Source organism: Mastomys coucha, unplaced genomic scaffold (genome assembly GCF_008632895.1).
Source record: "Mastomys coucha isolate ucsf_1 unplaced genomic scaffold, UCSF_Mcou_1 pScaffold21, whole genome shotgun sequence".
In the NCBI taxonomy this organism is placed as follows: domain Eukaryota; kingdom Metazoa; phylum Chordata; class Mammalia; order Rodentia; family Muridae; genus Mastomys; species Mastomys coucha.
Genome location: NW_022196904.1, coordinates 91187522 through 91199134, shown reverse-complemented (window position 1 = coordinate 91199134; position 11613 = coordinate 91187522). Strand labels below are relative to the sequence as shown.

At 47.3% G+C, this 11613-nt stretch overlaps 1 protein-coding gene across 9 annotated transcripts in view; it reads right to left on the bottom strand.

The window, feature by feature from the left end:
• Pgap2 (post-GPI attachment to proteins 2) overlaps positions 1 to 11613 on the bottom strand; it is a 32807-nt gene that overhangs the window by 5635 nt on the left and 15559 nt on the right. For 2 of the 9 annotated variants that reach the window (XM_031387667.1, XM_031387669.1), the window contains exons 2-4: positions 11207 to 11355; positions 10417 to 10528; positions 7865 to 8039 (exon numbers count right to left, since the gene is read on the bottom strand). In XM_031387667.1, coding sequence (XP_031243527.1) covers positions 7865 to 8039; positions 10417 to 10528; positions 11207 to 11237 — 318 coding nt within the window. In that variant the 5' untranslated portion in view covers positions 11238 to 11355. Of the gene's footprint in view, positions 1 to 2719; positions 2893 to 7863; positions 8040 to 10416; positions 10529 to 10760; positions 11073 to 11135; positions 11156 to 11206; positions 11356 to 11456; positions 11528 to 11613 lie in introns of those variants that run through there. The other 7 variants (XM_031387674.1, XM_031387672.1, XM_031387675.1 and 4 more) reach the window with 6 other exon arrangements.

Here is an 11613-nt window from a genome sequence, read left to right as displayed (position 1 = left end):
AAAGGCATATACTTAGAATCCTAGTGCTGAGGAGGCAAAAATAGGGAGATCCTCGGGGCCCACTAGACAGCTAGCCCAGCCAAATGAGACTGTCTTAAAGAACAAAGTGATGGCTCCTGAGATATGGTATCCTAAGGTTATCCTCTGGTGTGTATACACACGCGGGCGCGCGCACACACACACACACACACACACACACACACACACACACTCACGCACGAATTTTTTTGTTTGTTTGTTTGTTTCCGAGACAGGGTTTCTCTGTGTAGCCCTGGCGGTCCTGGAGCTCACTCTGTAGACCAGGCTGGCCTCGAACTCAGAAATCCGCCTGCCTCTGCCTCCCAAGTGCTGGGATTAAAGGTGTGCGCCACCACTGTCCGGCAAGATTTATTCCTTTTTTTTTTTTTTTTAGATTTATTTTATTTATTTTATGTGTATAAGTACACTGTAGCTGTACAGATGGCCATGAGCCATCATGTGTGTGGATGCTGGTAATTGAACTCAGGACCTCTGCCGGCCCAGCTCACTCTGGAGTAATTCACTGTAGCTGTCTTCAGATGCACCAGAAGAGGGCGTCAGATCTCATTATGGGTGGTTGTGAGCCACCATGTGGTTGCTGGGATCCGAACTCAGGACCTTCGGAAGAGCAGTCAGTGCTCTTACCCACTGAGCCATCTCGGCAGCCCAAGATTTATTCTTCAATGCAATAAACTGATAAAGAATTCGAGCCGGGCAGCGGTGGTGGCACACACCTCTAATCCCAGCACTTGGGAGGCAGAGGCAGGCGGATTTCTGAGTTCGAGGCCAGCCTGATCTACAGAGTGAGTTCCAGGACAGCCAGGGCTACGCAGAGAAACCCTGTCTAGAAAAAACAAAAACAAAAAAATCTTCAGCCTCTAGCAAAAGCCCCACCCCAACACACAAACATACTAATTATAGAAGGCTTATCGATCTTCTTGTCCTTACCAACCTGACAAAAACTCCAGCTCCTGATGATCCTATTAACTTCTCTTCTGGGCTCTACTCTCTAGTCTGTGTCTTCACAGTCTCTGTCTTGCCAGTGGTGTCAGCATGAGCCACTTCACTTGTATTTCCACTCAATCCTGATTCTTTTTTTTTAATTAATTAATTTATTTATGTATGTGAGTACATTGTGGCTGTCTTCAGACACACCAGAAGAGGGCATCAGATCCTATTACAGATGGTTGTGAGCCACCATATGGTTGCTGGGAAGAGCAAGTTAGTGCTCTTAACCTCTGAGCCATCTCTCCAGCACCCACCCACCCCTTGTTTGTTTATTTGGGTTTTTTGGTTTGTTTTGTTTTGGTTTTGGTTTTTTGGTTTTCAAGGCAGAGTTTCTCTGTGTCGTCCTGGCTGTCCTAAAATTCACTCAATAGATGGGGGCTGGCTTTGAACTCACAAAGACCCACCTACCTACCCCCCCCCCAAGTGAGCCACTACCACTAGGCTTGGTCTCCCTACTCTTGTCCTGATCCCTATTTTTTGAGACAGGGTTTCTCTGTGTAGCCTTGGCTGTCCTGGAACTCACTCTGTAGACCAGGCTGGCCTCGAACTCAGAAATCCGCCTGCCTCTGCCTCCCAAGTGCTGGGATTAAAGGCATGCGCCACCATGCCCGGCCCTCTTCTTTGTCCAGCCAGAAGCTAGAACAAAGTTTTAAAGCATAAACCTGATCATATTTCTTACTGCCTAAAATCTTTCCACAGTTGTTAGCCTGGCATTCACAATGATCCTCCCTCACTTCAGCACAGTCCAGCCACAAAGTTCCCTCCTCCAGGAAAGTTAAATGTCTCTTCTGAGCCCTACAGTCCCTGTATTCCCTTTTATCACAATAAGAATCCCAATTCAGGGTCAGGAGATGCCTCAGCAGTTAGGAACACTTGCTGCTCTTCCAAAAGACACCAGTTAGGCTCCTAGCACCCACCTCAGGCAGCTCACAACTACTGTTACTCTAGTTCCAGATCTGATGCCTTCTTCTGGCTTCCATGGTACCTGCCCTTAGGTGCACATACACAGACACACATATAAACAAATAATTCCAACTCATTATATTGTAACTGTACCCGAGGACCATCTCTTGTGTGAATTAGATGCTAAGAGCTACTGAATATTCATCTCCATACCTCTGACATACGGCTTGTACTCCTGAGTCCCCCTAGAAAGACCCAGTAGAGATCTAGGAAGCAGGAAGTCTATCCTGGTTTCTAGCTAGCTTGAGTGGACACAGGTTATGGGGCCTAGTACTGCCAGTAGAGAAACCAAGCTTGAAGACTGCAGAACAGAGATCCTATTAGGGATCCCCTAATCTGAGCTGAAACAAGTTGTTACTTATCCTGGCTCCTGGCCTCTTATGCATCCTTAGTTTCTGATTCCTCTAATCTAATTTTCTTTATCATCTTCCTCCTTCTCCTGACCAATCCTGCCCAGCTGCAGTTTCTCCGCAGCCCGACTCCCTCAGCCTCACCACACTCTGCCCCAACTCCTGTTTACTTTCTGTAATCCTCTCCCAATTCTAGAGGTGGAGCCTCTACTCCTAGAGTCCCTGCCTCTCCCTTCTCCATTTACCCTGACCTGCCTCACCCCCAACCCTTTGTCACTTTCCTTTTGCTGACCCTCCACCTCTCACTTACTCGCTGATTCTTCCCTTGCAACTACCTCATAACCTGCCCTTACCCAGGGTGTTGGGATGCTGGAACTCACCCCACAGTCAGTGGCCACCGTGTACTCAAAGTGGAACACCAGAGACCAGATGATGCAGAAGAAGAAGCCGAATAGGGGAAAAGTGATGACCCACCAGACAAAGGCTGTGAAACGGAGCCGGAACACGGTCCCATCAGGGTCCAAGGCCGCAGAGAACATCCTGTAAGGAGTGGTCCAAGAAAGGCAAGGGGCACAACTTGGGGCTGGGGAAGCAGAGCCTTTTCTAGAGCTGGCACAAGGAAAAGCCAGAACATACATGGAAAGAAGGTCAGAAAGGAAGAAGAAGATGAAGAGAGATGGGACAGAAGTGGCAGAGACAGGCAGGGGCAGCTCTCAGGAACAATGGCACACTGATACTTTAGTTCCACCTTTTAAAGAGCCTAGACAATAGAGGATCCCAGGGGCCTGAACACTGGAACTGTGAGGGCTTCACTTCACAATCACCACCCTCATGGCAACTGAGGAGAAGGTTCAGAAGTGGAAAAGTTATTCTTCCCATCACACACGAGATGAGACAAAGGCCCAGAACTATACCAGATCCAAATGCCTGGACTAAAGCTTCCTGTTATCTAGGCACTTAAGGCTCTAAATTGAGGACCTTTGGCTCAGACTAGGTAAGACCTCCCACTGACCTTGTCTGATCACATTCCTCCTTCTCACCCATGTTCATCTAGGAACAATGTCCTAGGGCCCATTTCAGCAGAACTACAAGCTACCAACCATTCCACCCCCAGGCTCTAAGTGAGCCAAGCCACAGGTCAGCAGGCACTGTGATTCTGTGGAGCCTAAAGTACATTCCTCTCCCCTCTGAGAGGACTATCTGACCCAACTCAAAACTTGGAGGAAGATGAGGGTCTTGAGAACCTCTCCCTTCATCTTCAGCTCAGTGTACCCAGTCAAACCCAAGAAGCCTCCATCCAGGTTAAATACATACCAGGAAGCTGGCCTTCCCTCCTGGTAGAAAAGTCACCCCCCACAGTTCTTATGGCCCTGATCACCATGGCTATCCCAGGGCTCCCTTTAGGGGCAAGCTGAGCTTTGGAGTGAAAGGCCTAGGACCAAATCTCTCCTTGGATGTCATACTTCCTCCCATTAAGGAGGAAGTTGAACCCAGTCCACCAGACTAGCTTTTCATTAGGAATGGGGTGGGATGGGAGGATGATCAAGAAACACTTACACTGGGTGCTGCAGAATCCTGGGATGGGACTGAGGACTCCAGCCAGACTGAAACTGCTCCGGACCAGAGGGTCCAACCCCCAGGTCCTCGGGGCCTGCCCTCCGCCCACAAAGCCAAGTTCTCCATGCTTGCCCAGGCACACAGCCTTCTCAAAATCAACAAGGCTACCTCATAAATCCCAGAACACTGTGCAACTGTAAGAAGTGATAGTGACTAAGGTCAGCCCACTAAGTTCCTTTGCCAGGCATGGAGGCGGAGACCTTTCTAAATACTTGTCCAGGGGAGACAAGTAGGTTTCTAGAAAGGGAAAATGGGAAAGGGAAAAAAAAGGATCTGGCTCATTTTTTATTGGTACATGACTGGGTATGTTTCTAGATCTGACTAGCCTGTATTAAGAGAGTCAAGGGGCTAGTGAGATGGCTGAAGGGTAAAAGCCCTTGTTGTGTATCCTAATGGTCTGAATTAGATCCCCAGAACTCATGTAAAGGCAGAAGGAGAAAACTGAGTCCACAAAGCTGCCCTTTGACTGACACATGTCCCATGGTAAATGCAGGCATGAGTGCATGTGCTTCATACATGCACACAAAGAGTAAATAAAATAGACTCCGACTCAAAAGAGCGCTAGACAGGACAGAGAATGGGCTCTCAGTGTTCAGCCTGTATCCATACAGAAATAGCTAATGGTAGCTTGGGCTGCATCAACAGCAGTCTGACAGTATTAGGAATAAATAGTATTGCTTCGCCTGTATTGCCCTTGCCAGCTGAAGTCCAATTATCCAGACCTGGGCCCAACAAAGACAACATAGTTAACAACTGGATCCAGTCCAAGGACAACATAGAGTTGTCAAGAGCCTAAAGACCCTATTCTGGAAGGTCATCTGCAAAAATTAGAGCTACACTCCTCAGACAGACTTAGGGGTCTCCATTACTGTCTCCTCATCTATGCAGGACTAATGTAAAACCAGGAGGAGAGCATAATTATGCCTGTCACAGCAGAGCCAAGACTAGGGCAGGGATTGGAAAGAAAATCTATGTTGGCTGGGCATGGTAGTTTATGTCTTTAATCCCAGCACTTGGGAGGCTGAGGCAGGTGGATCTCTGTGAGTTTAAGGCCACTCTGTTCTACAAGTTGTAGGCCAGCCAGAACTGTAAAGTGAGACCCTGTCGCAAACAGCATTCTCCCAAATCTATGCTTCTTATTGTTAGTTATAAAACCTTCTTTTTTCCTTCTTCTTTTTTTTTTTTTTTTTGGTTTTTCGAGACAGAGTTTCTCTGTATAGCCCTGGCTGTCCTGGAACTCACTCTGTAGACCAGGCTGGCCTCAAACTCAGAAATCCACCTGCCTCTGCCTCCCAAGTGCTGGGATTAAAGGCGTGCACCACCACTGCCCAGCTCTAAACCTTCTTAGATCAAGTTACTTGAAGGACGAAGCTCCCTGTTACTTGGGATATAAGTATAAGCAGGGTTGGTGTCATTAGTGACGGGTGTGTTAGGCTGGTTTACTCACTTTATGTCTAGGGCTGGTCCTTCCTGGGATATTCTAGGTAGGAAACTCAAAGTATAAATAAAAGTTTCAATTGTATCCAACAGAAGAGTCCCAGGGAGTGGAGGTGAAATATTCCCAGGGCCACTAGGCCAGCCACTAACCTATGCTTTAGTTCCATAACTAGTATACCAAGAGTGGGTAGTGGGTAGTATCAGGTAGGCTGAGGTCATTGGTCCCATTAGCCCTCAGGGCCAGCCAGAAGGGCAGAGCAAACAATGTACTGTTTAACTTTTAAGCTGTAAAAACTTTATATTTTTGTTTGGACTATCTGCCTTTCTCAAGACACTGGACTGGGAAGTAATATGTATTTACTCAACAAATTCTTTTTGACTCAGTGCTGTGTTTGTTCTCATGGAGATGCCAGAATGGTGAGGAAGACAGATACAGATATGGTATGAGAGAAATGTAGGCAGTAACACCAACAACAGTAGGCACTTATAAGAAGGAGTTAAGTTTGACTCAAAGAGGCCAGGCAAGGTGTTCCAGAGGAGGAGACACCTTAGAAGGGATTTTTCAGGATGGACAGGAGTTAGGTAATGGGAACACATGATGTATTATCTGAAGTAAGCACTAGGACAGGAAATGATCTTAGACCATCTAGCTCAGTGGCTCTCAACCTTCCTAAGGAAGTAACCCTTTAATGCAGGTCCTTATGTTGTGGTGACCTCCAAATATAAAGTTATTTTGTTGCTACTTCATAACTGTAATTTTGCTACTTTATAAATCATAATGTAAATGTCTGATATGCAGGATATCTGATATGTGACCCCCCCATGGTTGCGAACTGCTAACCTGGCTACTTTTTTTCCTCCCAGTCCTGTTCCTTCCACTTATTTTACTTAATTATTGGAGGGTAGGGGTGAGATAGTTTTATTCTTTTTTTTTAAAGATTTATTTATTTATTATGTATATGAGTACATGATTGCTGTCTTCAGACACCCCAGAAGAGGGCATCAGATCCTGTTATGGATGGTTGTGAGCCACCACATAGTTGCTGGGAATTGAACTCAGGACCTCTGGAAGAGCAGTCAGTGCTCTTAACTGCTGGGCCATCTCTCCAGCCCCAGGGTTTCATTCTTTAGCCCAGGTTGACCTTGATTTCAAGTGAGTCCTCCTGCTTCAGTCTCACTGCTGGGATTACATGCACAAGCCACCACCTGTGGTTTCTCTATCCCTTCTGTTATCTCTCATCAAGTATCATGTTTACAAATTAGAAAGAAAACTTTCAAGTCATATTGAACAAAAGAAGCAGACCATCGCCCCAAACCCCCATTCAGAATCCTCTGCTACACTTAGACTTCCCACAGGGCAGATGGTCTTTTACAGGAGGTGAGGGTTATATAAAGGTAGCTGCTGGTCCTTCAGCGTTCTCTCTAAGGCTAGCTAAACTCCATGTCTAGGCTCTCAACTGGGGCCCTGCCTCTTTATCTCCTGACCTACCTCCTAACCTTATGATCTCTTATTCTTTCTCATTCTCTTCCTCATCCTGTTTTAGTCCCTTTGTACTCCCTAGCCCAACTTCCCAAGTTGTCTCTTCCTGGAGTTCTGCCCTAGTCTTAGAAAGGAGCAGGGCAGGCACCATCAACCTCTCTATAGCCGTAGAAACTGATGCTCATTCTCTGGGTCTCAGGTAACACTGTCGATGATCAGTGAAGGAGGAACATTACAGACATCAACACAAGTATTACCCCATTTACTCATGTTTTATGGAGAAACTCAAATCTCTTTGCATAGCTCAAGTACCCTCAGAGGGCATGGGACCCACCCTAGAACACATTCATGCACGTAACTAGGTCTCCACAAAGTTTCTCTCACACATACAATCTTTCTTGAAACCATTAAATATAAGCATGCCCCTCACAATCACATACATGCACAAAATTGCATTCCCACAGACACAGGCATAAGCGCAGAGTGACACTGTGAAACCTACAATGTCCTCTATCCCAGTCCCATCCTCCACCCCCCTCCACCCCACCCCAGGAGACCCTGGAGCTCCTGAGTCTGTTCCTCTATGAAGCAGTAAATGGATTCTGGGTTTTTATTTCTTTTTTGAGACAGGGTTTCTCTGTATAGCTCTGGCTGTCCTGAAACTCACTCTGTAGGCCAGGCTGGCCTCGAACTCAGAAATCCACCTGCCTCTGCCTTCCAAGTGCTGGGATTAAAGGCGTGCGCCACCACTGCCTGGCTTTTTTCTTTCTTTTCTTTCTTTTCTTTTTTTCTTTTCTTTTCTTTTTTTTTTTTTTTTTTTTTTTTTTTTTTTTTTTGGTATAACTTTCATAGAAAGTAAAAGGGACCTAATTCATGAGACTTCAATTTACAAACAACCCACCACACCCAGCTGTCCAGTATATTTGATGGAGCCTACAGGAGAACTGGCTAATTCTGTTAATTTGACCCACCAGTACCCTCCAAGCCCTACCCCACAGTGTGTAGATGTTGTCTCCTTGAAGTGAAAGAGCAGGGACCACAGGATACAGAAGAAGAAGGCGACAAGTGGACAGCAGACCGTGATCAGGGCCACCATAGTGAAGCGGAGCCGGACTAGGGTCCCATCCCGGTCCAGCGTCAGTGGGACCTGGTACATCCTGTCAGACCTAAGGATGGAAGGTGTGTTGTCAGGGCCCCAGGCAGCAGGGCTGAGGGCACAGTGGTAATGCTAGCACTCATGCTCAATCCAAAACTTAGGGGAGGAAGTCTGAGGAGACTCCTAAGCTTTGGCAGCTTCTGTTCCTGATGAGGAAGATCAGAATCCCAAGGCAACACTCAACTTCAGTTTCTGAAGGAAGATAATGAATTCCATCTATACTAAGATAAGGCTTGAAATAGATTGGAAAGCCTTCTCCTTAACTCTCTGTCAGTCTAGATAGGCCTTGGACTGCAGTAGCTGGTTTATCTAGTCTTTCGCTGATTCAAGAACCAAACTTAAAACTTGTGGCCTGTTCCTACCTTCCCACCCTCAAGCCTCTGCCCCTGCCTCTTGGTTCTCACTGTTTCACTCACCAGTGCAGGCTCCTGCTGCACCTTTAGGCCCGTCCCAGACTCTGGGATTGCAGGCACAGCAATCCAGTGCAGTAGAGACTCCATGGAAGCTGACAGAACCTCCATCCCATGATTGTCCCTGCCTGCAGCCTCATGTGCTCTAAGGGTGAAAGGCTTTGCAGAATCAGGCCTGGTGATAGATAGCCTGGGCTTGCTGTGTGCAGGTCAGAGCTGCCTGATCAGCTTCTGGTGGCTTCCCAGTACCCAGTGCTCCTGAGATGAGGTCAAGGCTCTTAAAACTGATTTTTCCCTAAGACAAGAGTCTGCTGGGAAGTGGTAGTGCATGCCTTTAATCTCAGCACTCGGGAGGCAGAGGCAGGTTGATATCTGTGAGTTTGAAGTCAGCCTAGTCTACAGAGCAATTACTAGGATAGCCAGGGCTACACAGAAAAACTCTCTCTCAAGAAACCAGAGAGAGAGAGAGAGATGATGGGGGGAGGGGAAGAGAGAGACAGAGACAAAGACAACGAAAGACTGATTCTAAAGTCAGGCACTAAGTACACACAAATAACCCTAGCCCAACCCCTCTCGGTGTATAGGTGTATAGAAGGAAAGGTAAAGCAGGAATCTACCCAGGATCAGCAGGAAGGAAATATAAGGTCCACAAAAAGCTATATATTTCAACTGATTTTCTTGATCCCTTTCTCTCTAGACCAAAACACTAAACAGGAAGGTCAGATTAGAACTGGAGTGAGCAAAAGAGAAAAGAAAACAAATACCACAGATCTACACCCCTGAGCCAATCTGCCCATTCCCATTGTAGAGAGGGAGAAACCAAGAGGCAGATTCTCTTCCTCAAAGCTGAACCTGGGGAAGTCATTCTCAGAGTTTAGGTTTCTGGATGCCAAACTATAGCTGGCTCCAGATACATAAAAACCGGCCTTTCTGGTCTCAAGCCATGACTCTTTCTGGCCCCACCCTTAAATAAAACTCTGATCTCAGGCTGGCCTCCTAGCATTCCAGAAACAGGTGGGCACTCCTCCACATTTTCCTCTGCCTTTCCACCTACCTCTCTGCCATGCCAGATCAAGCAGCCCGACCCAAGTTCTCAAGTTCTTCCTTCCCTTTTAGGCAATAAGTAATTTGGTCAAGCATCTCCCTGGGAAGTTGGAAGTGGCATTGATGACCCTCCCAGAGCCCACCCATTCTCTGGATAGGACCCTAGACAAGAGCACTGTCCCCAGCTACCCCACACCTAAAGTCTATCTGAAGTAGATTTAACCCAATCCTCTTCCTAATGGTCCTCCCTGACCTTCAGCATGAACAGATCCTACCCCTTGCAAGGTCAATGAGATGGTTCAAGGACAGTGTCAGAAACAAACAGAAAAGGTAGTTGGTTCCACTTCTCGGCAGTGTGCCTGGCCTCCCTTTTAATTATATGACCTTTGACAAGTCACCTAACTATCCTGGGCCTGTTTCAAATTGTACAAGAGGAAATCACATGGTTTAGATTACTTCTAAGGCCCCTCCACCATGGCCACTGCTTTATAGCTCAGTTTGAGGAGCTCACTACCTTATGTTCTGCTCCTAGGCAGCCTTAACTTCTTCACTGGCACCACTTAGTTGATTTCATTTTATTTTAGTTTGTGTGTGCACGTGCTTGTGTACATGCTTCCAGAGAAAGGATCTTATTGTGTAGCCCAGGCTTGCTGGAAACTCCCAATCCTTCTGTCCCTGCCTCCCTGTTGCTGAGATTACAGGGGTCTGAAAACTGCTTTTGTAGAAGTATCACCACTTCATATCCAAAGTCCCTAAAAGATCTCACAATCACACTCCTGTTAGAATCTACACTCTGAGCTCAGTACTTGATATACAATATCTCTTTTAGAAATAGGTGTATCCTCTGGGTTCCCATTTCACAGAAAAAGAAACTAAGTCCCAGGGTAGCTTAAAAAAACCAAAAAAACCCAAAAAACAAAAAAACCCACTTACTCAAAGCCACAAGGTAGTAACTGGCAGAACTGGGATTCAAAACTAGTCTGATGTTCCAAGGCTCCCCCACGCCTCCATCCGCAGTGCCTGGAGGGATCTGGAGCAGAAGGCCCTGCGGAATAAATTAGGTAGTCTTTAAACCTAGCGCGTCTAGCCCTGCCACCGAGTGGGCAAAGGCAAGACATTGGTTCAGCATCTGCATGCCTGCAGTTCCTGGGGTTCCGAGTGTGTGCACAAGGCGGGCAGGCACTTAGACCGCAGGCCTGCGGAGGCCGGACCTCGTGGCGGGACTCCCGGAGAGGCGTTGCCCTGTGGTCCAAACTGACCATTCCCTCCTTACTCACCCAAGTATGGTGGCTAGGGGGCCGTACCCCGTAGCCAGGGGCGCGGAACCGGGAGCCCCAGCCCGGCCTGGGGGCGAGTGGAAGGGGGCGGGTCGCAGCAGCAATGGCGTGAGGCGGGGCCAACGCTCTGGGTGGGTCTTAAAGAGGAAACTAGTCCCGTTTCTACACTTGCTCCTCCCCACTTTGGGGAAAGGACGCGGGGCTGGGGTGGGGAGGGGAGGGGAATCCTGGCTTTCTTTATAATCTTGCGTCTCCTGAAGCCAAGCCTCCCCAGGTGGGCTCTGTCCCCACTATTTTTGAGTATGTGAGGGACATTGAGTATCAGAGGGACACATGGTTTTTTGACATGTTGGATAAGTCACCTTGTCATCTTACCTCTGGTTGCATGCCATCACCTGTTGAAAGAACGTAAAATTAATTCAATGGGGCCCAAATTCTTTCATTACCTGACCCGATTCTCCAGTCCTCTACGTTCATTCTAACCGAATTATCCAGCTTTGCACTTCTGAAACATTAAGCCAATTTTGCCCCAGCCTTGGCTATTTTCCCTCAAACTTTATTCCCTATGGCCGGCTACAGCATCCAACAAAAGGAGCTGAAAAATAAAATAAAATAAAATAAAAATAAACCAAAAGCCACGTTGTAGATAGATCCTCTAAGCCCATCCCAGAAACTCGGGGCCAAAGCTGTTCTCACCTTTTATCAGAAGAGGGAGCCCTATCCTGGCGGAGTGGGGTGGAGGGGAGGGACGTTCAGCCAGATCCTGCTTAAGGGTTCTTCACAAAAAAGGAGAAAGAAGAGTTGGAGGAAGAGGAGGAGGAGGAGGAGGAGGAGGAGGAGGAGGAGGAGGAGG